At 48.0% G+C, this 26,890-nt stretch overlaps 2 protein-coding genes across 2 annotated transcripts; both read left to right on the top strand.

Moving 5' to 3' along the window:
• The first annotated feature begins 214 nt into the window (after nucleotides 1–214).
• Nucleotides 215–6,559, top strand: stoml2 (stomatin (EPB72)-like 2). The gene is made up of 10 exons (XM_061262527.1): nucleotides 215–416; nucleotides 1,376–1,528; nucleotides 1,774–1,873; nucleotides 1,950–2,008; nucleotides 2,256–2,357; nucleotides 2,569–2,703; nucleotides 3,159–3,303; nucleotides 4,481–4,560; nucleotides 5,180–5,308; nucleotides 5,786–6,559. Exons 1-10 carry the CDS (start codon nucleotides 375–377, stop codon nucleotides 5,915–5,917), a joined length of 1,077 nt encoding a protein of 358 aa, XP_061118511.1. The 5' UTR covers nucleotides 215–374; the 3' UTR covers nucleotides 5,918–6,559.
• A 1,049-nt stretch (nucleotides 6,560–7,608) lies between these two features.
• Nucleotides 7,609–18,783, top strand: pigo (phosphatidylinositol glycan anchor biosynthesis, class O). The gene is made up of 11 exons (XM_061262519.1): nucleotides 7,609–7,878; nucleotides 8,439–8,920; nucleotides 9,358–9,501; nucleotides 11,493–11,616; nucleotides 11,898–12,057; nucleotides 12,731–12,913; nucleotides 13,323–14,874; nucleotides 15,313–15,516; nucleotides 17,032–17,216; nucleotides 17,899–17,969; nucleotides 18,459–18,783. The coding sequence occupies exons 2-11, from the start codon at nucleotides 8,440–8,442 to the stop codon at nucleotides 18,586–18,588; spliced, it is 3,234 nt and encodes a 1,077-aa protein (XP_061118503.1). The 5' UTR covers nucleotides 7,609–7,878; nucleotide 8,439; the 3' UTR covers nucleotides 18,589–18,783.
• Nucleotides 18,784–26,890: the final 8,107 nt, after the last annotated feature.

The raw sequence follows: 26,890 nt of genomic DNA, 5'->3' as shown, positions 1-26,890 counted from the left end.
GCTTTTTATTTTTAATAAATTTGCAAATAAAAAAAAAAAAAAACCTCTTTCATGTTGTCATTATGGGGTGTTGTGTGTAGAATTTTGAGGGAAAAAATGAATTTATTCCATTTTGGAATATGGCTTAACAAAATGTGGGAAAAGTGAGGCGCTGTGAATACTTTCCGGATGCACTGTATCTGTACGTACGTCATACCAAACGTAGTCACAACCGGAACCTTGACAGTCCTGGAATTTGTTGCACCGACGGAAGTCTTTTTCGACGTATCAACCTTATGCTTCTAGAGGGTCAAGTTTAAACAAGTGGTGAAAACGGAATTCATTCATTTTGTGAAATCAACTGAAAGTAACGAGTTAGCTAATACTGATACGGTATGATTCGGACAGTGTGCCGGACTGGCAGTGCTCTTTTGAAGGTAAGGCAACTAGACAGTTAACGTTAGCAATATTTCTGGAGATTGCGTGTGCCTAGCTAGCCAGGTAACGGCATGCTCTTTCGTGTGCATTGCGCCTCAATGTGAACTAGGCTAATACTTCGATTGGTAAAACCATGGCTTACTTGCTGCCAAAGCCGTAAGACGTACACTTCTGAAAACACAAATGTAATCCGACATTTAAACGTTACATTTGCTGGTTAAGAGGAGTGGTGGCTAGAAAGATGGAGTAATATATAGCTAATGTTATACAGGCAAATTAGTTTGCCAGTTGATTGGTTTTGCAGTTGTCTTGCAACATGTAGGTTGCTTGAAAGCGAATGCTTTTTAAATAACGTTCCGAGTTAGATTTGATAAAGTTGGAAAGACCTGTCACTATTGCCACATATTATACTGAAGGTACATTTATCAACTGGCTCTCGAAGGTTTCCCATTTAACGTTCGTATTCACTTAATTAATAAAATAAAATAAAAAAACACCTATTCGTTCAGAACATATTGACAAGTATTGATATAAGCAATCGCACCATCTTGTCTGTCAGCTGGCAGGGATGACCGGGTCTGGCAGTTGGGTTAGAAATCAAGTTAGAAATCCATGATGACGATGTAATTACCGGAAGTAATGATTGTTAGAAATTTCACTGATCTTTTTGAAAAGGGTAATGTGTCAATGGTGATTTATACATTTGGGTATTAAGGGACAGGGTGTCATTCTACTCCATGTGAGAAGCATTAGCTATGTTTCTGAGTCCAGGGATTTTCATTTTCAAACTCAGTCCTCCTAGAAGACACCTATGTATGGTAGAAAACCGGTGTTTGCCTTGATGCCTTCTTACAGTTTTCACTTGTCAGCCTAGACCCTCCCTGGTTGTAGCCATGGAAGTTATGTTAAGGGCTCAGCTCCTGTTCTCTGTTTTGAATGGTCTAATGGTTGTGTGCAGCACTCCCGGCGAACTATCCCGCCCCTGTGGACCGCTCCAGCGCAGCAGAGATGGGCCTCCAGCCTGCCAATGAACACCGTGGTGCTGTTCGTGCCCCAGCAGGAAGCCTGGGTGGTGGAGAGGATGGGCCGGTTTCACCGCATTTTGGAGCCGGTAAATCATCCAATCAGCTTCCCTTCTCCACCTCACAGTCTCAGCTTGTAATACTCTCTGATTGAATGACATCAGTTTGATTTTGTGTCTCAGGCCACACAAAAAAAAAATCACCTGACGGTCCTGTTACGCACATCGCTGAAAAGTGCATTTTGATTGGTTGATAAGTTGACTGCGCAAATAATGTGCTGTTCATTCAGAAAAGGTGTTTGTAGATTTTTATGTTCATTTTTACATTTCCTCAGGGATTGAATTTCCTCATTCCGATACTGGACAAAATTCGGTATGTTCAGAGCCTGAAGGAGATCGTCATCGACGTACCAGAGCAGTCTGCGGTCTCTCTAGGTCAGTACCTGTCTCTGCTCAGTTCTGTGTGTAATGCTGATAACGCTTGAGATTAACTGTTTTTCTGTCCTTGAAGATAACGTTACACTACAAATCGACGGAGTCCTGTATCTCAGAATATTGGACCCTTTTAAGGTACGTTGATGTCAGAATTGGGGGCTGGTTCCAGTTCAATCCAGTCAGTTCCTTTTTCCTCAAACTTTTCTTAGCCCTGTGTTTGTGTAAAACGAAAGTATATATTGCTTTCAGTTGTTAGTCAAAGTTTAGGAAAAATCTTGATTGAATCCCAGGCTCTCTTTTTGTATAAAAATAATTATTGCTTTGAACTGTTAGTTAAAGTTAGAGACAGCCATGGTCTGATGGAGTTGTGTGTTCTGTTCAGGCGAGTTACGGTGTGGAGGATCCAGAGTACGCTGTCACTCAGCTCGCCCAGACCACCATGCGCTCGGAGCTGGGCAAGCTCACCCTCGACAAAGTGTTCCGGGTGCGTGAGTCCGCTTTCATGTGTGTCTGTGTCTGTGAGTGTGTGTACGCTTGTCTCTGTGTGTGTCAGCACACACATGCCTACACACACGCACACATATTGAGTCTTTTCTTCTAATTGTGTTCACAAGTCACCGTCAGAACAGCAAAAGCAGCTGTTGGAGATTGTGTTCCCCTGTGAGGCTCTGATCTGTTCTGTGTCCCCGCTCCAGGAAAGGGAGACTCTCAACTACAACATCGTGCACTCCATCAACCAGGCGTCAGACGACTGGGGCATCCGCTGCCTGCGCTACGAGATCAAAGACATCCATGTCCCGCCCCGCGTCAAGGAGTCCATGCAGATGCAGGTGAGGGGGCGAGGCCAAGGAGATGGGCGGCCAATGGGCACATTGGGTCTTTTCTCTAGGGAAACGGGAACATAAGAACATATTAAGACAGAGTATTATTAATATTGAGTATGTTTGGAACCCCACCTCCAAACAGCAGAGGATGTGTCTAGTGCTCTGGACCTGTAGGTCTTACCTGTTGTGTTTTTGGTAGTTCAGAGAACATCTACCAAACCTGCAGAGTTCTTGTCACCCGTGAACAAAGCCTTTTTTGTTTCTGTGAAGCTTCTCTGTGACAGTGTCTCTGCAAAAAAGCAGGGCACAAATATAATCAAATTGGGTTGAATTGAATGAAATTTAGATATGCATTTGAGGGCTTTGGATCAGTCTTACCTGGGATTACCAGGGGGGGGTCTATCTGCTGCTGTGGGCTGGCAGCCCTGACCTTGTCCCCCTTCACCCCCACCCCACCTCAGGTGGAGGCCGAGCGGAGGAAGAGAGCCACCGTTCTTGAGTCAGAGGGAACGAGGGAGGCAGCCATCAATGTGGCGGAGGGCAGGAAGCAGGCTCAAATCCTGGCCTCTGAGGGACAGAAGGCCGAGCAAATCAACAAAGCAGCAGGTAGGATGATCGCCAGTCACACATGTTTAAAAGCATCCTGAATTAAGTCTAACAGCATCCGGAATTTAGTCGTAAGATACGTCTAACGGCATACTGAATTAAGTCGTAAGATACGTCTAACGGCATACTGAATTAAGTCGTAAGATATGTCTAAGGGCATACTGAATTAAGTCGTAAGATACGTCTAACGGCATACTGAATTAAGTCGTAAGATACGTCTAACGGCATACTGAATTAAGTCGTAAGATACGTCTAACGGCTTACTGAATTAAGTCGTAAAATACGTCTAATGCCCTACTGAATTAAGTCGTAAGATACGTCTAACGGCATACTGAATTAAGTTGTGAAATACGTCTAATTAAGTCGTGAAATACATCTAATTAAGTTGTGAAATACGTCTAATGGCCTACTGAATTAAGTCGTAAAATACGTCTCATGGCCTACTGAATTAAGTCGTAAAATACGTCTAATGGCAAACTGAATTAAGTCGTAAGATACGTCTAACGGCATACTGAATTAAGTCGTAAGATATGTCTTACGGCATACTGAATTAAGTCGTAAAATACGTCTAATGGCCTACTGAATTAAGTCGTAAAATACGTCTAATGGCATACTGAATTAAGTCGTAAGATACGTCTAACGGCATACTGAATTAAGTCGTAAGATACGTCTAACGGCATACTGAATTAAGCCGTAAGATACATTCAATGGCATACTGAATTAAATCGTGGGATATGTTTAAAAGCACACGTTGAATTAAGTCGTAAGATACATTTAAAAGCATACTGAATTAAGTTGTGAGATGCATTTAAAAGCATACTTAGAGCTGGCTGCCATCAGACCAGCTGCTGTTAGAAGTACTGAGCTTTCATCCTGCTTGTATTCGGCCTCTTAACATGCTATTATTATTCTTTTGTAAATTTTTCCCTGTTAAGGGCTTGGGCATAATAAAAAGGTTAGGTTCTCGTTTTCTAACATCCATCCATCCATTTTCTGTCAGCCTGTTATGATTCAGTGTGTTGTGCTGAGCTAGAGGGGTGGAATAGAGTCACATTCCGTTTTGAGGCATGTACACACAAACACACACAGGCACATACATTCGCACACGCGCGCACACACACACACACACACGCACACAGATGGTGACTGTAAAGGTTTACCCCTTCTGTCCTCTCAGGTGAAGCCAATGCAGTTTTGGTCAAAGCTGAAGCTAAGTCCAAGGCCATCAAGCTGCTGTCTGAAGCTTTGGCGGAACAGGTAATGTTAAAGAAGAAGCCACATTTCTTGACTTTTATCTAGAGCTACAGTAGTAGATCCAGGCTTGTGGTCAATGTCGGTCAGCCGTTTAAATGTGTATTCCTCAAATGGCACCTGAGTTTTTAAAAGCAACTTGCATTTAGTTTGAGAGTGAATTAAACGCCTGTTAGCAAATTTGTTGGAGATTTGAAGGATATCATTGGCCATGTGTCTCTTGAAAATAGAAAAAAAAGGTATGTCATGAGACCTAGTTAAATCAAGTTTTAATAAAATCAATGAGGGTTTCGATTGTGCTCAACTTAGTTTAACCAGTATGGACCTTTTAACCTTCAGGTATTCATTTCTGTTTTACATTTAGTTGTTTTACACTTTTAATGTTAATTAATGCTGAATTAATGTGGTAAATGTGCATTTATGCTCAGATTGCTCTGTAATCTTTTGTCTGTTGGGAATAAAAAATCATATAATAAATTGAAAAAATGGCCATCTTCTTTGAGGATATTTCAATTTAGTGAATTTCAGTTCCAATAAATGTCCTGTATTGACTGAATTGAAGTGAGGCTGGCTGGCAGTAAAGGTCCAGTGAGCCATTTTAACAGCATTTTTCTGGCCTTCACAGAACGGGAATGCTGCAGCCTCCCTCAGTGTGGCTGAGCAGTACGTGATGGCCTTCTCAGGCCTGGCCAAGGAGTCCAACACCATCCTGCTGCCCTCCAACACCGGGGACGTCAGCAGCATGGTCACACAGGTGAGTCTGCTACGTCAACCGGCTCACAGAACCAGCCTGTGGTTTTAGAAAACGGGGTAATTTTTCAGAGTATTTTGTGGGTTTCACTACACCAACCAGACAAACTCAAAATGAATCCAAAACAATTATGTATTTTGATCCAGGTCTGTTTCCAGTTTTATGTCTACCTTCTATTCCAGGGCTGTCTAAACCTGTTCCTGCAGATCTACCATCATGTAGCTTTTCATTTCATGCCTAATCTGCCACACCTGATTCTGCGATTTGGCAGCTCCACAAGATCTGGAGCTGTTGAGTGAGGCCTGCTTTATAGGGTTGGAATGAAAACATACAGGACGGTTGATCTCCAGGAACCGGATTGGGCAGCCTTGCTCTATTCCTTCCAGTTTATAAAAATCCTGTTTATAAACTCATAAGGTGGCCATAATGTCCAATGCTCACGGTAACCATGTCCTCCTCTGGTTCTCTGACTCCTCTCAGGCCATGAGTATCTACGGCAGCCTGGCCAAGCAGTCCCAGAGGCTGGCAGAGAGCCCCCCTGCCAAAGTACCGGACCCAGAGGAGAACTTCTCCGCGGATGCAGACCCCCAGCAGCCCTCCAGCGCTCAGTAGAGCCGGCCAGCCACCCGGGCAGACTCTCCTCCCCCACAGGGCCTCACAGGGCCGCCGCCTCTGCTCCCTGCAGCCGGGCCGAGAGGGGAACCGCTCCCCTGACTCCCAGCACCGCCCCTGGAGGAACCAGAGAAGGACAGACAACACACTGGCACCAGAGCTTTAACGGACACCAGATACCAGAGCCCCTCATCATTACTCTAGATTTGTTTGCTTGTTTATTTCTGCTGTTTAATTTTGTTATGGTGCATATCCACATGTTCTCAGCACGATAGGAAGTGCCACGGGGGCAGTAATCAGTGGTGCGCACACTCATGAACAATTCACTTGTACGCAGAGAATGCTGCGGGCACGTGTGCTTGGTTCAAGCTGTAGTATATTGCCCTCTCGAGTCATGTTTTATCTGAGGAGTAATGCCATAATTCATACAGGTCTACAACTTTGTGCCTCTTCTCGACAGTCTTTAAAAAAAAAAAAATAATAATAATTCTTTATTAGTTCTGCAGAATTTTTGTATGTTCAGCCGATGCTTTGACCATGTCTCTCGGGTGTTCTCTGGTGTGTCACTCGAAGGAAACATGGTAACATGTTAAGATATTGCACTTATTCAGTAAAAGTAAAAATAAAATTTTTACAATCATCTCTCTCTTGTTTAAAGAAATAAATAAAAAGTATTTTTTTCAGTTGGATCTTCAAGTCAAGACCGGATTAAATAAAGAGCATAATATGCATTTCCTTATTTTAACCATTTGCCATGACAAGCAAACGTGTGTGGGATTGGCGGCAAAAAATGTGGAGAAAAAAGCCATTTGGGAGTCTCGAAGGAGATGGTAAAATGTAAAATAAATGCAGAAATAAAATAAAAATAGTAAATGTACAAAAGTTGCTTTTTTAATTTTTTTACTCCTGTTAAAACATCCTGCATTTTATTTGGTGATTACAAAGGCCATTTTAAGTGTTAATCTAAATCTCAGATGCAAACTGCTGAAAATTGACTTTTATTTCCAGTGTCAGTCATCTGCTAGTATTTTAAAAAAATGTTTTAACATTGTTTGATCCAGGTGTGATTGACCTCAACAATATGACTGAATGAACACAGAAGTGAATCTATCCACAGCCTGTAATTGGGAACTTGGTATTGAGCTGTGTTGCACAACTTCTTCTAATGCTGTACAATATCTGCCTCTGCATGATGGTCTCACCTGACCTCTGTTTTATTATGAGAGTAAAAAAGTGTCTGAATTTTTCTGGTACAGGTGTAGGCAACCTTGGTAGTGGGGATGACCATGATTTTCGCTTCATCCAAATCTAAAATGATGTAGCTCTATTCATTTTAATATATCCGGTTTAATGAAAGTAGGTGACCATGTGCTGAAGGCACTCAACATTCAACAGTGTTTCAACATTACGAATACTCCCATTATCAAGCTCAGATTGAACAAAAAACAGAAATGCCACTTGGCACTCCAGGATCAGGGTTGCCTAGCCCTGTTCTGGTGGATGTTGATTTTCACTGTGTGCAACTTTGAGACTTCTACGATTATGTTGTGGTATGGGACCACGTTATACATACGTATATCCCCTGTGTCAAAATGACGCCAGCGTGCGTTTCGCTTCCACAACACGAGGTGGCAGTTATCATAGACATCGCCGCCATGAACGCAGCGGAAGCTCTTCTTTCTGCGAGAGGAACGCGCATGTTGAGTTTTGTGTTTCCTTCCCAGTACCGGGCACGCGTTTCCGCCGACTGGCTGTTGAATTAAGTCGTTAGCCCCAAGCCCCCCTTGCTGGAAGGCGGGGAGTGTAGGGCCAGGCGGGTTACCTGAGACACCTGTCTCTGCACAAGGGTGGTGTGTTTGCGCACCCATTCGCGACTGACCCTGTCTGCGTGAGGACGGAAACGCAACAGGGCAAGGTCAGGAGCTTCTCAAAGGGTTGCGTTCAAGCCAGAAACTTCCCAGGTAAGCTGACGTGATGTTTGTTAGCCCACTTACTAGCTGGTAGGATTGGAAATGGATTCAGCTGGTTAGCTATCTAGTTTATTTCTGTTCCGATATTTTTACTGTCAAATTCAGCAAATCTCATGCCGTTGTGAACGCTAAAGGACGAATATGGTCACTATGTGTGTAACAGATGGCCAGCTAGGATTGCTTGTAGGATATCTAATCTATCCACATTGCTAAACTAATATTACATTGCAGAATGTCCCACTCATGGCAGCATGTAAGATTGGCTAGGTTACTTTCTTGTATCATAAAAAGTAATGTATGGGTAACTTGCAGCAACTTCAGTTGAGAATGAATAAGAAAAACACCCAGTTTTCTTGTACATGCCAAAATAAAAGCATGTGCAAAAAAAGCAGTTTCTGTTGAGCAAGTAGGTTGTTATGTAAAGGTACGGTTTAAAAAAAAATCAGTTTGTGTGTTTCAGTGTGACTGAAGGGTCAATACTTATTCCTTTCATGGTGAGCACATATAGGTGAGCATTTTGTGTGTACAAATAATTGAGGCTTTCCTCCCAGGATGAAGAGGCTCCCTGTTCTGGCGATGCTCCTGTGGGTGTGCGCGGTGTTTTACGTGGGGATCTTCCTGTTTTTCGGGGGGTTCCTCCTGGTGCGACTGGAGGTCAACCGGAGCAGCTCCTGTGACGACCTCCTGACGCCGCGGGATGAGGGAGGGCGGGACTTCTGTCGCGGGGAGCCTCGGTTCCGGAGGGCCGTGGTTCTGATCATCGACGCCCTGAAGATCGACTTCGCCCGCTTCGACGCCCGGAACTTGGCCCCCAAGCCCTACGAGAACAAGCTTCCTGTGCTGGAGGAAGTGATGTCGTCACAACCGACCCACTCCCGGCTGTACCCCTTCCGGGCCGACCCCCCCACCACCACCATGCAGCGCATCAAGGGCTTCACCACCGGCTCCCTGCCCACCTTCATCGACGTGGGCAACAACTTCGCCTCCAGCGCCATCCTGGAGGACAACCTGGTGCACCAGCTGGGCCGAGCCGGTGAGTCACGTCAGGGGTCGCGGGTCGAGGATTGAAGTTTGCAGATTCCATAGACTCACCATACTTGGCTCTTGTAGGCTTCTGTTGTATCCACTTGGAGGGTCCTGTGGGAGATGTACATTTTCCCTGTGCTGCTGTATAACAGTACAGGAAGCCACACTTGTTCTTGAACATTACAGCTTAATACATTATTCACAAGATGTTTCAAATTGTATATATATTTATTTACATTGGGGGTAGGGAGAGTGAACCGTCAATATTCAAAATGCTGGTACCTGGTCAGGTCTCTTCTAGGTCACACAGGGGAGGTCTCCATCCATGCTTAATTTCCTGATTTGATTCGCTCCTGTGACATCGCTCTTATATGGAGGTGAGATTGTTTGCGGAGCTGTGGTCGTCCCGTGGTCTGACTGCCCCTCTCTGCGTGTTGTTCCCAGGCAAACGTGTGGTGTTCATGGGGGACGACACCTGGGAGAGCCTCTTCCCCAAGAAGTTCCACCGCTCCCTGCCCTTCCCTTCCTTCAATGTCAAAGACCTGCACACCGTGGACAACGGCATCCTGCAGCACCTCTATCCCACCAGTGAGTGTCAGCGCCCCCCGCAGGCCGGCTGCTGAACTCTGCGTCCTGCGGGCCGTGGTTTCTGCAGGTATCTGCTCCTACCCTGCGCTACATCACCTGATTTCACTTGTGATTTTACCTGCTTAGTTCAGATAATAAGCTAATTGGTGGAATCAGGTGGTGTAGCGCACGGTTGGCACAAATGCCTGCAGACTCTGCGGCCCGCAGGATGTGGAGTTGAGTAGCACTGCTCTGCAGCTATTGGGTTAAAAGGAGCTTTGGTTTAGTGCTCAATACCCTTTTCGACTAGACCAGGGCTGCCCAGCCCTATACCTGAAGGTCTACCGTCCTGTAGAGTTGCACTCCAGCCCTAACAAAGCACACCTCATACAACAGCTAGAGACCTGCTTGAGCTGCCTGCTAATTGGTAGAATCAGGTGTGGAGTATTGGGGTTGAAAACCGACAGGAAAATTGTTATGCAGGAACTGGTTTGGACAGCCCAGGAAAGGACTATGGGGAAACTATGATGTTTAATGATATATTGCTATACTCCCAAAATATGAGGCTTTCTGGATCAGCTTCAATTGATTTAAAAGGTTCATGGTTTATCACCATGTCCAATGAGGAAGCTATTTATCAACCCAGAACCAAGAGAGCAGTCACCCGTGCAAAGTGGCTCATCACCTGGCAGTTTTAACCTGGTTTCAATTCCTGTATTCGTAATAAGGTCAATATTACCGTCACATTCTGTAGTAAGAATGTTGTAGAAAAAATAAGGAATTGCATAATTATGCCATTAGCGGGAACAGTTCCTTCCTTCATTCCTCTGAAGCTGTGAGAATATGGTATGAGAATATGGTATGTGTCATGACCGATGTCGGGTTGCGTGACCGAAGATTCCGGAAAGGTATGGCTTTCGACGTAAAGCATTTGAAAGAACCCAGCTGAAGTTGGGCTTTCATGTTTTCTGTCAGGACCAATGCAAATGTATTCCTGTGTTTACTCTACATTTGTGTTTAGGCCATTTTCAGAGCTAAATAAGAGGCTTTGGGCCGGAGGGGGTGTCCATTAGCATGACACTGGGACTGTGTGTCAAACGACAACAAGAATTCCCTGAGCTGTAGTACTCTGTGCCACCAGTACTGTTTATGCTGCAAATGAATGTGTTTACATTTAGACATTTAGCTAGACATTTAGAATAAGCTCTGTCTTATTCAATTTACAAGAGTCAGTCTTGCCATTTGTGCTTTGAGGTGAGTAGTGTTTAGTTGAGAAGGGAATCCCTCCCATCTCTCCCTACCTCCCTGTGAACCTTAATTGTTGTCTTTGAGATTTACGTTGTGTTTCGGTATTTTTAGTTGGCTAGGTAAGCAGTATTTGGATAGTTAAGTTTGGTCACTTTTGCTTTGTTGTCTGTTTGTTTATTTGTTTGTAAAAAAAAAAAAAAAAAAAAAAAAAAAAAAGAAGATAGGCCCTGGTCCTTATCTTTGTTGTACGGGTAGCAATTGAAATTGCACTTCCCTCTAGGGTCTTTCAGCGCACTTATCCCTGGTTATGGGTATGCACTTTGTTGTACGTCCCTCTGGATAAGAGCGTCTGCAAAATGCCAATAATGTAATGTAATGTAATGAATCATGGCAAGTGGAGCTGAGACAATGTGGGAGGTGTGTTTGTCATTTGTTACTAGGCTTCCATTTTATGAAGCATTCCTGTGTGCTATTGTGCACCGCTGTCATTTAATTCGCTTCTGTCGTTTGTTGAACTGGGACAACATGTTCCTGAGTGCTCGCTGCTCTCTCTCACCCTGTCGCTCTTTCTCTCTTTCGCACACACACTCATTCTCTCTTTCTGTCTCTCTCTCACCCTCAATTTCAATTCACTTTATTAGCAGGACAACTACAAATTGCCAAAGAGACACATATGATACAGTGTATTTCTCTCTCTCTGCAGTGGAGGGCAGTGACTGGACAAAGCGACACATATATAATACAGTGTATTTCTCTCTCTGCAGTGGAGGGCAGTGACTGGGACGTGCTCATTGCCCACTTCCTGGGGGTGGATCACTGTGGGCACCGTTTCGGGCCGGACCACCCAGCCATGGCCGACAAGCTGACCCAAATGGACGAGGTCATCAGGTCAGTGTCACCTTCCTTAAAATGAAGTGTGCGGTACTGTTTGTGTGTGTCTGCAGTGTCTGCATCTGTGATTGGCCGGTGCTTTATCTTCTGGTCTCTTTCTCTTGCCAGTGAAGGAAAATACAGACAAACATGTAGCCCAAGTTTATGTAATATGTTTTTTCCTGTAATTTTTTAAATTTTATTTAAACCATGCCCTTGTGTTCATGAAATTCTGAATCACATCAGTTCTGAGTGAAATCTCCCTCTCCCTCTCCCCCTCCCTGCTGATGTGATTCCAGGTCTGTGATTGGCCGGCTGGAGAACGACACGCTGCTGGTGGTGATGGGGGATCACGGGATGACGGACAGCGGTGACCACGGGGGGGAGAGCCTGAAGGAGACGGACGCCGCCCTGTTCCTCTACAGCTCCGCCCCCGTCTTCCCTGCCCCCGGAGCCCAGGTGGGCGGCGCCGGTCCCGGTTTTCCAGCCGTTCCGGGACCTTCCCTGGAACCCCACACGTTTCCAATCTGTCCCACCTGTCCCGTTCTGTCTACGCTGCCGCGGTGGCCATTCACTTCAGATTGTATCACATCCTTAACATTGACATTTATCTGAGGAGTCAGGTGTGGCTATAGTTTGGCCAATTAGGAGCATATTCAGTTTAATTACCCAGGAGAAAATAAATTTAGGGCTGGATTTGGATTTGAAGATCACTGTTAAATACCTTTCTCAAAGGTACCACAGGTTCCTCTACCTGGGAATCGAACCTGCAACCTTCTCTAAACTGCACTCCCTAATCGTTATAATACACCGCTGCCCAGCTGGATAGCTCCACCCCAGACCCGGGTCAAATACATAATTGTTTTGGATTCAAAAACTTTTCTGTGCCTGCTTTTGATCAATTAAAGCAGTCGATTACACAGTTAACTCACCTCACCTGGTTTCTTGGGTCTGAATCGGTTGCGAAAACAAAAACCAGCACACACAGCGGCTCTCCAGGACCAGGGTTGCCGACCCCTGCACTAGACAAACCCAGTAAAGCGTAGTAAAGTATTTGAATCCAAAAGTACGTATTTGACCAGGGTGGAACAGCGTGGGTCTGACGCGTGTGCCCTATCCGCCCCTGTGACAGGCGGAGCCCGAGGTGGTGCCCCAAACGGACCTGGTCCCCACGCTGGCCCTGCTCCTGGGGATCCCCATCCCCTACAGCAACATCGGCCAGGTCCTCCTGCCCCTCTTCCCTCAGCACACGGGGAGTCCTGGCGCACCGCCCCCTCTCAGCCAGGCGGAGGCGCTGTGGATCAATTCCAAGCAGGTGAGCTGACTTAGAGAGCCTTGGGGAGCAGTGAGGTGACAAATGTCTGCACTTTTTATACAATCAAATGCAATACTAAGTGCTTCCTATAATAAAACACGATGAACACACAGACAAAATAATGCACACATGAGAAAAGCTGGTCAAATCTGTGGCAGAACAATTTAACCCTTTTGACACCTGTCTTCTACTTTTTACTCATTGATTCATTCTCATGGTTGTATGCTGGTGGTTACATGTTATGGTTGACAATTCCCAGGGAACTACAGCCTTTTGAATTCACATTTAATTCATATCTGGCACAGACACGTTATTTCTGTGTCTTTGTAGGTAGATGGGTAGATGGACAGATAGACTGACAGAAATAAAGAAAGGAAGTAGCAAAAATCTGCTTCTTCTCTATCTGAAGGTGAGCCGGTTCCTGGAGACGTATACCCAGATATCCAAAGACATTCCGGCGGAGATGCAGTCCGTCCTTCGGGAAGACTTCTCCCGGATCTCCTCAGAGTTCCGGAGCTCGGCCCAGAGGGGCCTCCCTGCCTCCCCGGAGCTGGTGTCCTCCCTGCAGGGCTACCTGTCGGCCGTGAGGGAGACCTGCCGCTCCTCCTGGGCTCGCTTCCACCCCCTCAAAATGGCCGCCGGACTCGCTGTCCTGGCGGGCGCCTGCGCCCTGTGCCTGGCCGTTTCCGAGCTGGGGGACGCGGGGTCCCTGCGGGGCCCGCTGGCGACGGGGGCGGGCCTGGCGGTGGGCGTGGGCGTGGCGCAGCTGGTTGCCGGGGGTTACTCGGACGTCTCATGGTGCCTGGGCGCGTTCGCTCTCTCCTCCCAGGCGCTGTTCCTCCGCAGGGCGTGGCTCACCGCCCGCGGGGGCCAGTCCAAGGGCGGCCTGAGGGAGCTCCTCCCCCAGCTCTCCGCCCCGCTCCTCGTGCTCCTCGTGCGGTGTGCCGCCCTGATGTCGGACAGCTACGTCATCGCGGAGGGGCGAGTCGCCACGTTCCTGCTCTGCTCCCTGGGCCTCTACGTCCCGCTCCGACTCAACTGGGACGGGCTCCTCCTGCCCCCCGCGGACCCCCAGAAGCCCCTGGGGCTGCAGCCGTCCCCCTCGCTGTCCCCCGCGGTGGTGCGCAGAGAGAGCCTGGCGCTGCTGGCCTGCGTGGCGGTTTTGGCGGGCTCGCTCTACCTCTCGCTGTCCTTCCACGGCTGTCGCGAGGAGCAGGGGTCCTGCCAGCCCTCGGCCTTCCTCTCCCCGCTGTCCCGCCTGCAGGACAGCCGCCTGCGGAACCTGCACTACCTCCTTTCGGTGGCCTCGCTGGCCGCCTGGACCTACGCCCTGCGCCGCTGGCTCCGTCACTACGGCAACCTCAACTGCCAGGCCCCCGCCGTGGCAGCCGCCCGCTGGCTCCTCCCCTCGGTGTCCGTGTGCCTGGCGCTGCATTGGGCCGTGAGCTCCACCCCCGAGGAGAGCTTCCGCAGCCTCGCCCAGCTGATCGGCCTGGCCGTGGAGACCCTCCCTCGAGCCGCCTTTGCCCTGCTGGGGCTGGGGGTCGGCCTGGTGTGGCTGGACCCGCTGATGGTGTTCCTGAAGCCGCGGCAGCCCGCTCAGCCTCGAGGCCCGCCCCTCCCGCCCCGCTACCGGGCCAGCACGGGGATCAGTCCGCAGGCCGAGCTCCACCACCTAATCCCCCAGCTCTACCAGCGCATGCGCCGCTCCCTGGAGGATGACGATGGGCCCGAGGGGGGCGCCGAGGGGGACACCAGGCCGGCCGTGGAGGCCTACGGGCTGGGTACGGTGTACTCGGCCCCCCTGCTCCTCCAGTGGGGCCTGCTGGGGCTGGGGCTGCTCCTGCTGCACCCCGAGGGCCTGGCGCTCTCCTTCCTGCTGCTCCTCCTGGAGGCGGGAGCCCTGCTGCACCTCCACGCCTCCTCCACCTCCCTGGGCCTCCTGCAGGGGACACACACGGGTGAGAGACACCGACTGACTGTCGTGCTCATCTGCGTCTGACGGCTTGTCTGTAGCTGTCTGCCTGACTCTTAATTGTCTGTTTGGAGCTGACTGCCTGTCTGTGGTCATTTGTAGTTAGCTGTAATTGGCTGGACCTTAGGCTGTTTGCAACTAGCTTTCTGGCTTTTTGTAGCTGAGCGCTTCTCGTAAGTTTCTAGCTCGAAAATTAACACACTTTTTTCCACTGCTCGAATTAAACCTCAGACAGAGTTATCAATAGAGACAAACTCAATAACGTTTATATCATGCAACAAGCATGCATGTGAGGTTTTCTTCTCCATTAATCCATAAAGTCACATTAGTAAACATGCTTTCCGCCGTGCTGGTGATTGATGGTTGTGTTGTAAGGCCTGCCCCTATGCCTGGGACCTCCTCCCGCTCTCTGCCCCTCCTGTAGGTGAGTTCGCTGTGCCCTGGACCCCGCTGGTTTTGTGGGCGCTGGCTGCCACCCAGTTTTTCCACGCCACGGGACACCTGCCCACCTTCACCTCCATCCAGTGGGGCGCTGCCTTCGTGGGGTTCCCCAAGGGTCACACCGGGACCCTGCTACCAGCCACGCTGGTCACCCTCAACACCTTCTCCTCTCACATCCTCTTCGCAGGTACCCCCTCCCCACACGCACACACACACACCCATGCGCACACACACACACACCCATGCGCGCACACACACACACACACACACACACACACACACACACACACACAGACACACACACACAGACACACACACACACACACAGACACACACACACACACACAGACACACACACACAGACACACACACACAGACACACACACACAGACACACACACACAGACACACACACACAGACACACACACAGACACACACAGACACACACACAGACACACACAGACACACACACAGACACACACGCGCACTCTCACACACACACGCACACACACACATGCACACTCGCACACAGACACACACACAGACACACACTCACACACGCACACACACACACACACACACACATGCGCACTCTCTCACACACACACACACACACACACACACGCACGCGCACTCACACACACAGACAGACACACACACACACACACACACACACACACACGCACATGCACGCGCACTCACACACACAGACACACACACACACACACACACACACACACACACACACACAGACACACACACTGACCGTGACCCCAGGGGTGAGCCTGCAACCACATTAACTCTCCAGTACATTTCCTTATCAACATTTTCAAAGAAATGACTATTTTCCCCTCCATTCAGAACAAAATACTTCTTTTGCATGAATTTATGTTTTGGTTAGACCAGAATATAAAGCCTGACATTGTTTCAAATGTAGTTTTGGCTCAGGACTGCGCCAAGGACCTTTCTGCATATCATGGCCATGGCTGGGAACTGTTGGTGTAATGGGGTGTCTTTTACCACCCAGGCTCATTTTTACTGAAAGGTGAAAAATTATGCACTTTATGCATCCATGCAGGAGAACAGCGTGTTAACAGGATGAGCCTCCCAGCAGCCCTGGTGAATCAGTGTGAAGCAGTGTAGTGTGAGCTCATACAGCAGCCCTGGTGAATCAGTGTGAAGCAGTGTAATGGGAGCTCTTACAGCAGCCCTGGTGAATCACAGTGTGAAGCAGTGTAGTTTGGAGCCCCAGCAGCCCTGGTGAATCAGTGTGAAGCAGTGTAGTTTGGAGCCCCAGCAGCCCTGGTGAATCAGTGTGAAGCAGTGTAGTGTAGAGCCCCCAGCAGCCCTGGTGAATCAGTGTGAAGCAGTGTAGTTTGGAGCCCCAGCAGCCCTGGTGAATCAGTGTGAAGCAGTGTAGTTTGGAGCCCCAGCAGCCCTGGTGAATCAGTGTGAAGCAGTGCAGTGTGAGCTCTTACAGCAGCTCAGTTCAGTAGAGTTTGTGTTCAGGCTGAGCCCTCTCTCTCTCTCTCACTCTCTCTTTCCCTCTCCCTCTCTCTCTCCCTCTCCCTCTATCCCTCCCTCTCCCTCTCTCTCTCCCTCTCTCTCTATCTCTCCCTCTATCTATCTCTCTCTCTCTCTCTCTCTCTCTCTCTCTCTCTCTCTCTCACTCTCTCCTTCTCCCTCTCCATCTCTGTGCCAGTTGGCTGCCCGCTGCTGCTCTTCTGGCCTCTGCTATGTGAGGCACGTGGGGGGCGAAGGGGGCGGGGCTCGGGGGAGGAGGGAGAGGACGTCGTCATGGAGATGAGGCTGAGAGAGAGGCCCGAGCAGTTCTCCTCCACCCTGCTGCAGCTCGCCGCCCGGTATCTCTTCATCCACGGAGCGCAGGTACATCCACAGATGAACACACACACACACACACACACACACACACACACACATACACACACACACTACATTACATTACATTACATTATTGGCATTTGGCAGACGCTCTTATCCAGAGCGACGTACAGACTAAGCAGGAGACAATCCTCCCCTGGAGCAATGCAGGGTTAAGGGCCTTGCTCAAGGGCCCAACAGCTGTGCGGATATTATTGTGGCTACAGTTGGATTAGAACCGCGTGTCCCAGTCATTTACCTTAACCACTACTCTACAGGCCGCCCCTCACACACACATACATACACACACACACACACACACACACCCTCAGTTTTTTAGAAGCATATACAGAAGCACTCTCACTCGCACATACATGCTCACGCATACTTTCACATGCAAGTATGTGAGTACTTATCCAGAATGCAGCAGCTCGTCTGGTCTTCAACCTTCCCAAATACTCACACGTCACCCCCCTGCTTACTTCCCTCCACTGGCTGCCTGTCATGGCTCGCATCAAATTCAAAACATTGATGCTAGCCTTCTAAGCAGTGAAGGAGTCTAACAGGGCGTTGCTGTAAATGAGCAGGTGTGCTCACTCAACCTACCCTGTGGAAATTAATTAAATTGAAAAAGTTCAGTCAAGAAATACACAGAACACTTATCCAGCATTGATGTGTCTCTGGTTAGGTTCTGGCCTCAGCCGTTGCTGCAGCCATACTGAGGAGACATCTGATGGTGTGGAGTGTCTTTGCACCCAAGTAAGTATAAAAAGATACGTGTGTATGTTAAAATGTAACTTTAGCATGGAAGGGGGGACATTGTTCTATCTGAACAATAAAAAAACAACCACAACAAACGTAATTCATTATCTAGGCCAGGTGTCCTCAGCCCTGTCCCAGTTGGTCTGCACAGTCTGTAGGTTTTCTTTAATATTCAGCACTTACATGTTAAGATAAAGCAATCAATTACACTAAACTCACTTCACGTGGTTTCAGTTGCTGGTTTTTAAGGTGCTTTATGCCAGGGATGTGAAACTCCAGACCTGAAGGGCCACTGTGTCTGCAGGCTCCTTTCAGTCTGCGGCCAATTAGGGCCTTGAGAGCAAGCTGTGCAGACTCTTTAGCCAATCATTGACTAGTTACTTAGGTGCTGGAGTGCAGCAGAAGCCAGCGGGTCCTGCAGCCCTCCATGGCTGGAGTCACTCAGCCCCGGTGGAGAGTTATAATGTGCTCCGTGTCCTCCCGCAGGCTGATGTTTGAGGCCAGTGGCTTCGTGGTGAGCAGCGCGTTCCTGTGCCTGGGCCTGGCGCTGGTGATGCGTGTGGATGTGGCGGTGAGCCGCTGGTTTAAGAGGCTCCTCCCCGAGCAGTCCAGGTAGCGCCGCTCCCCGTGTCCCACAATGCACCGCTGCCTCCGCCACTCCCCACGTCGACGTCAGAAGGACGGGACGAGACCGCGGACGTCACCATGGTGCCGTTTCTGCCTCTGGAAACCCCCGGGTCATCTTGTGACTTCCGCTAAGGCCGTTACTTTGTTGTTCTTGGAGGTTTGCTCTACAATTTTTGGGGCTGGACGAGGGCAGGTGGGGGCAGGTGGGGGCTGGTGGGGGCCCGTGGGGGCCCACATGGTATTAAATTGACTCGGTGTGCTACACTCTTATGAACAGCTGTGTACACCGCTGAAAAAGTCAGTGCCGCCAAGGGTGGGGAAACTGCCTGAACGTGCAAGATTCTCCAAGGGCTCCACCAGCATTGTGACACAGGACCCTGTAAGTCAAATGAGCAAAAACATAAATGTCTCAGACAGGCGGACCAATGGCGCGTGTCCCGTCTCCTTGGCAATGGGCCATTTAAGGCGGATCCACAAGCTAGGTCATTGAGGTGAATACTGTGAAAACTACCCTAAAGCAATGAACAAACCTGACCTCTGCTTGACGGTCTGTTGTGTGTTTCTGAATAGCGGGTTTCTGGTAATTTGTACGGTTTTATTTTGTAAAAGCCCTTCAGTACTACTGTGCATGTGTCCCTATTGCAGGTAGGGCTTCAGCAATAAACCTTTCAGTATAACATCCTCTGACTTGTGAGCACAATAAGAGGCCAAGATCTAGGACGTGTAATGTAACAGTCTAAATAAATGTTTTTAACAGAAGTGGAAGCTTATGTAAGCTGACAAAACCAGTTTTATACAGAGTAACACTGAAACGTTAGGAATTATGGCTGTTACTGTTGCCGACTGATTTTACCTGTTTATCAACTGGGGTTATGGGTACGGTTAAAGCGGGCCTGGAGGGCCACAGTCTTGTCTGGTTTTTGGTTGGTTGGCTAAAGAGTCTGCACGCCTTCTTCACAATGCCTAAAATGGCTGCTGATGGAAATCCAAAGACACGTTGGCCCTCCAGGACTGGACTTTTTTTAACTTCTGATTACTGTGCTAGGGGTTTGTGAGGTGACTGAAAAAGAAAAAATGGGAAGTCCAGAATGAGAGAATGAGAAATGGAAACACACCTTACCGAAGTGACAACGCCGCAAATCAAGATTTTCTACCAGGACTAAAAAAATAAAACACACATACGGACTGTGACTGTGAAATGCTCCATTTTCCCATTTTTTGTGCGATCCTGATATCGGTTCAAGAACAAAAAGGTTTCAGGATAAAAAGCCAAGCATTGACATTCTCACGGTCGTTTCCAAGCCATTTGTTTAAATGTTATCCTGTTCAATCGGTCAAGAATTGAATATGAAAAGCTATTTATGAAATGACACTAAAATGTGGTGCTTTTCTAAAAATGAACTTAAGTAAAGGTATTTCTTTTATTAATGAATCTTACTAATTCAGTTGAAAATAAAATATTTTGTACATTACCCATGTGTTTGGGTGGATGATCATGCTTTGTGTGCAGCAATGAATTTGTCCCTGCATATGCATCAGATGTTTGTATTGAATTGAAAATAAGCTGTGCGGTTTTTGTATTCTCCTGTGAGGAATTGCAGCACATTTCCACTGTGAGCAAAGGAACAGCAAAGGAACAGCAAAGGAGGAACTACATGTTATTTTCAGGATGAGGTCGAAGAAAAAACAGCCATTAAATTGCTTGTCAATTCAGAAGTGAAATGTATCAGGCAATCACTTGTTCAGCTTTTGACCAACCTTATGGGATGTGTTGTTTGATGTGGTGAAGTTTTTGTCTGAAGCTGTCTGAATATGGAACCCGATGGCATCTCCTAGGTAACCTGCACCAGGAAGAGGCTTTACAGTTGCCTGTAGATGTGTAGGTCATCTCTCTACGATGCCTGTGCTCTGCTGGAAGGGCCCTGGCCTCCACCTGTTTTCAGTACACCCACCATTAGTAGTTCCCTTGCCATTAGGCCATTAGCCAGCCTTCAAAGCCAGATCGCATCATGCTCCCAGATATTTCCAAGGTGAACTTGGAGGACATTGTGGGAAAATTTTAATCGGCTCACGAAATATAGCTCATATGGCATTAACTGTGTAATTTGTGCAAAGCATTAATATGAATATGAGAAGCTGTCTACCAGTGGAAATTTCCACTGAACTGTAGCAACGTGAGCAAATATGTGTCATAGGGAATGAATACCAGTAAGATAAGAGAATCGGAAACATTTGTTTCAAATATCATCACGAGCTTGCAGAAAAACAGGATCCCACCTAACCACGAAGGAGGGGGCTACACTGGATTAACCAGATTAATTGTTTCTCTTGGTGCATGTGTTGGCTGCTGACTGGAGGGAGATGGGGACTGCCCCACTCTCTCCCCAGCAACAGAATGTGTATATAAGCTGTAACGAAGTATAAGGCATTGTTCTCCGCTTTGGGAGCGCTGGACCCGATATGCATATTGAATAAAGCTGTTGACTCTCACTTGTGCAGAGCTGTTATTGTGTTGCAGATAACATAACTTGGGGGCTCTTCTGGGATCCCATCTTTACTTCGACTCTCACTGAATACCAAACCTGAAACTGCACGGGGGAGTCTGAGACTCCTTAGTAAAGACCTCTTCCCGGATCACAGATTTTTGGGATATCAGAGGCCAGGAAAGGTATCACTGAGAGACGGGGTGAGTGACGGGATTTTCCTAAAGTTTAAATTATGAATGATGTTCTGCTTCGTGAGAGTTGGAGTGAGTTTTGGTCCCGTGAGTCGAGGAAAATTAAAATTAAAATTTAGATTTAATGGAAAATTGTTGTCAGAGAATACTGGCAAGTTGTTATCAGAGATAAAAACAGAAGCAGGTAAAAGTGAAAAGAAATGTAGGAAGTATGGTTTTATGGATGCTAGACTGTGGTTAACAGAAGCAACAAAAAGGAGAAAAGCTTTACAAGAGGCAAAAGACAAGTGAAAGGCAAAAAGAAATGACGCCATTTAATTTCAGGCGGTAAACGAAGAAGATGATAATTATAGACTTCCGCAAACTGCACCAGCGGGTGGGCCAGTGGGTAACTTATACCCCTCACTGTCGGAAGGTGGATTTGGTAACCCAACCATATACCCACCAACACCACCTGGCAAACCATTAAATTCTGATTACAGACCGAGACCTTTGTAGGGACTACAACTTCCACATTCCCACAGGAAAATTCTGCGACGTCCACCACGAATGACGTCTAACTTGGTTCAGCCAATCCCGTAATGGCGGGAGCAATAAACGTTCCTGTATAAGAGCAAGACACGTTCTTGGGATCTCCCTCTTCTGCTTTTTCTGCCTCTTCTGCTTCTTCTCTTCGACGCACCCTTTTTGGCCATTCACTTCAGCTCATCTGCTCCGAGACTCGGACAGAGGCTGAATGCTGCACAGCGCACTACCAGGCCTACGGACACACCCAGTTACCTCGCGGTAATTTTGTGGCCTATAGCGAGTGGAAACTGGTGTACGCGGAACGCTACATCAGTTTACTCCTGCAAAGCTCACCATCGAACAACAGCAACTTTTCCACCCGGAAAAAGGACAAGCGAACATCCTTCCAGCAACCGAGTGGACCAGACGACAGCGCGCGGCTAAGACGCCCCAGCCTGCGCATCTCTCCAGGACACGCATTCACAGCACCATCGCGGCTCCTATAAGGACAGCACGTCTTTTGGATCCAATGCGTAGGGACTCGGTAAGAGAACAAACATTCAGGCATAGCCAGTGTTTAGTTTAGTCTTAACTGTTTTTGTGGATCTGTTTCAATATTTAACATCCTACTATTGTAATGTGTTTGGTTAGCTACATATATATGTACGTGAATTGATTCGCCGTCTTTTGCGCATATATAGAGTAAAACTACTCAAGTAGTCCCATCTCACAGCTAACTCTAACTCATTACCATACCCAGAACTCTAGCTTACTCAAGCTAGCTACTCCCACCTTTCCTTTGTTCAAGCGGCACGCGCGCTCGCGCGCACCCACACACACACATACACGCCCTAACTTAACCTACTAAATTTCCTTACTAACTTCCCGTTAGTTTATCTGTTATGTGTTTGTATGTTTGTTTAATAAATATATTTTATTAAACCCCGGTGTCCGTTTCGGAATCGCATAGACATGAGAGCCGAGTTAAAGCAGTCTTTCGAATAACTTCCAACCAGGTTATCGGTATGTTTAATCATTAATATTGGTTATTTTAATTATTAATTAAAATACTAAATTTGTGGTTAGATATTTCTGATAATAGTAATTTTATGAGACTGATTACTTTTTGCAGTTATACTGCTACACAACGTTTAACTGGCGCCCCGGTTTCGTAGAGAGTAAAATCCCTGCGTTCTTTGGCGGCCCGTGCGAGGACCCTACATAATTTGGAGTCCCGTGCGAGGACCCCTACACCTTGTTCGACTGACAGTCCATGCACTGCATTGACTAAAGACAATCACACTGTTGATCAGTACCCCATGATACAAATGCCCTCGGGAGATGGGCAAGAGGGAACTCAGTGGGTCTACAGACCATGAACCCAATAAGATATAAAAAAAGGTGATGGACTCTGTGACGCACCCTAGAGAGGGACCAGAAGACAATTGGGACAACTGATACAAAGTTACAGACCAAATCTGGTGGAATTAGAATCATGTATGAGAGTGATTTTGGGCATTGAGTGGTTAAGGTTAAGGGTGCCTGGAACCCACTCAATGACCAAAATCAAGATCCTCCTGGACCAGCTGGGGCCCGATAAGGGGACTGCAGGACAGGCTCAGACAGGTCTATGCAGCGCATGCCGACTACTCTCGAGTAGCTGATTGCACGCAGGGACCGGATGAGTCAGTCATGCACTATTTGGCTAGGCTCGACAAGGTATTTAGGGCAAACAGCGGCATCCCATACCCTCAAGGAGCATGGGAGGATGTAGGAGGCTATGCGATGCAGCTAAAAAATGTTTTCCTGGCTGGCATGAAACTAGAGATAAACAAGGCTGGTGAAACAACATCTGTTAACATGGGCAACAGGCGGCTTAGCCTTAAAGACTCATGTCATCCACTTTGAGAGACAAATCCGTGAGGGAAAGCGGAACAAGAAAACGGATGGGGGTGGGCATACAGGACGGTATGTCAGTGAGGAACAGCAGGGGGCAAGACCAAAGCAGAGATATAAGAACTGTGTAAAAGGGGACAACAGAGGAAAAGGGAAAAGCAATGCCTGTCTGCGGCAAAGAGGGCCATTGGGCCCAAGATTGGCTCAACCAAAAGTACCCTCCCCGTGACCAACAAGGACATGGGAAAGGGGATTCAGCGTGACTAGCTGAGAGAGAGCCTGATCCAACTGAGCAATCACCGGACGCAGCAGAACTGGATCTGGTGAATGTTATGGAACTGGTCAGTTCGCCTGATAGTGCATGGATCAGACTGTTGGTGGCAGGGCAAACATTAGATTTTCTGTGTGATACTGGTGTGTGCAGAACCGTGGTAAGAAAACAGGAACTAAATGGAAGAGATAAGAGATAACAGAACCAAGAGACATGGTGTATAGCGAGAAGAGGAGAGGACCAAGAACTGAGCCCAGTTTGTAGGGGGTGAGGCTGAGCCCCTCCAAGTCACCTGGTAGGAGCAACCAGAGAGGTAGGAGGAAAACCAAGAGAGGGCAGATCCTGTGACACCCATCCCAGTCAGCGATAAGAGAAGAATCTCATGGTTGACTGTATTGAAGGCGGCCGACAGGTCGAGGAAGATGAGGACAGAGAAGAGGGATTTGGCTTTAGCAGAGTGGAGTGCCTCAGTGACCACGAGCAGGGCGGTCTCAGTGGAGTGGCCACTCTTGAAGCCGGTTGGGGTCATGGAGATTGTTGTGAAGAAGATAAGTGGACAGTTGGGAGCAGACCACCCGTTCCAGAGTCTTGGCGAGAAAGGGAAGAAGAGAGACAGGCAGCGTTGCTCAGAGCAGAGCCGAGCTCAGAGTAGAGGGGTCAACAGTAGGTTTTTTGAGCAGGGGACTTATGACCTCGGTCTTGACACAAACATTTGGGGGTAAACAGAAACCGGTGGCATATTACTCTACCAGACTAGACCCTGTAGCAAGATCTATGCCAGTCTGCGTACAAGCTGTAGTGCCTGCAGCAATGGCAGTTCACGTCTCTGCACCAGTAGTGCTATACCAACCGCTCACACTGCTCGTTCCCCACGCGGTCTCGGTTCTGCTTTTGCAATCAAAACATGCTTTCATGTCTCCTGTAAGACATCTGTCCTGCATGGCTACCCTACTGTTGTGACTATTGAAAGATGCACCTCACTAAACACAGCCACAATGATGCCTGCAGCTGACTATGGTGAAAGGCATGACTGCCTGCCTGAAACTGAGATGGTCTGCTAGACGTTTCTCTCGGAAATGCTGAACTTGTGATGTTTGTGGACGGATCATGCAAAAAAGAACGATGCTGGAGACAGTGGGTATGTGGTAGTCACAGCACAGTCACAGGGGTACTACAAGCAAACGCTTTAACTTCCCACTACTCTGCTCAAGTGGCTGAATTAGTGGCACTAACAGAAGTATGCAAATTGGCTGACGGGAAAATGGCAGACATCTATACGGATAGCCAGTACACATTACATTACATTACATTACAAGGCATTTAGCAGACGCTCTTATCAAGAGCGACGTACAACGAAGTGCAGATCAAACACAAGTATAAGTGCGAAGAGGAACTGAGAGGACAGTACAGTTCCGAGTCCTAGTGTAACCATACAGATACAAACACGTCATGTAACACTAACACTATCACTATAACAAAGTGGAAGCGATTGGGAACGACAGCAACTCAGCCATGAAGTGGTAGGCCACGTAAAATCACAGAGCGGGGTCAGCGGATGCTGAGGCGCATAGTGCGCAGTGGTCGCCAACTTTCTGCCAATAGCTACAGACCTCCAAACTTCATGTGATCTTCAGATTAGCTCAAGAACAGTGCGTAGAGAGCTTCATGGAATGGGTTTCCATGGCCGAGTGGCTGCATCCAAGCCTTACATCACCAAGCGCAATTACATTACATTACATTACATTATTGGCATTTGGCAGACGCTCTTATTCAGAGCGACGTACAACAAAGTACATACCCATAACCAGGGATAAGTTCGCTGAAAGACCCTAGAGGGAAGTACAATTTCAACTGCTACCTGTACAACAAAGATAAGGACGAGGGCCATTTTTTTTTTGACCAAAGTTAACTATCCAAACACTGCTTACCTAGCCAACTAAAAATACCGATACACAAAGCAAGTCACAGAGACAACAATTAAGGTTCACAGGGAGGTAGGGAGGGATGGGGAGAGGTGCTGCTTGAAGAGGTGTGTCTTCAGCTTGCGCTTGAAGGTGGGGAGAGATTCTACAGTTCTGACCTCAATGGGGAGTTCGTTCCACCACCGTGGAGCCAGAACAGACCGTAGTCGTGAGCGTGATGTGGAGGTTCGGAGAGGGGGAGGTGCCAAGCGGCCTGTGGAGGCTGAACGAAGAGGTCTGGCAGGGGTGTAGGGTCTGATGATTTTTTGTAGATAAGCTGGGGAAGACCCCTTAACTGCTTGGAAGGCTAGCACCAATGTTTTGAATTTGATGCGAGCCATGACAGGCAGCCAGTGGAGGGAAGTAAGCAGGGGGGTGACGTGTGAGTATTTGGGAAGGTTGAAGACCAGACGAGCTGCTGCATTCTGGATGAGTTGGAGGGGTCTGATGGCAGACGCTGGGAGGCCAGCCAAGAGGGAATTGCAGTAGTCCAGGCGGGACAGAACCATCGCTTGGACCAGGAGCTGGGTCGAGTAGAGGGTGAGAAAGGGGCGGATTCTCCGTATGTTGTATAGGAAGCACCTGCATGACCGGGTCACCGCCACAATGTTCTCGGAGAGGGACAGTCTGCTGTCCATCACCACGCCGAGGTTCCTTGCACTGGGTGACGGCGTGAGTGTGGTATCCCCGAGGGAAATGGAGAGATCCAGATGGGGAGAGGTTTTAGCAGGGAAGAATATAATTTCAGTCTTGCCTGGGTTGAGCTTTAGATGGTGGTTGTCCATCCAGCTCTGGATGTCCCTCAGGCAAGCAGAGATACGGGCTGAAACCTGCGTATCAGACGGCGGGAACGAGACGAAGAGTTGGGTATCGTCCGCGTAGCAGTGGTAGGATAGCCCATGTGCAGTGATCACAGGGCCAAGGGAGCGAGTGTAAAGAGAAAAAAGAAGCGGGCCTAGGACTGAGCCCTGGGGAACTC

This window comes from Conger conger, chromosome 12, assembly GCF_963514075.1.
Source record: "Conger conger chromosome 12, fConCon1.1, whole genome shotgun sequence".
Classification (NCBI taxonomy): Eukaryota; Metazoa; Chordata; class Actinopteri; order Anguilliformes; family Congridae; genus Conger; species Conger conger.
Note: the sequence above shows the minus strand (reverse complement) of the source record. Positions and strands in the feature narration are given on the sequence as shown.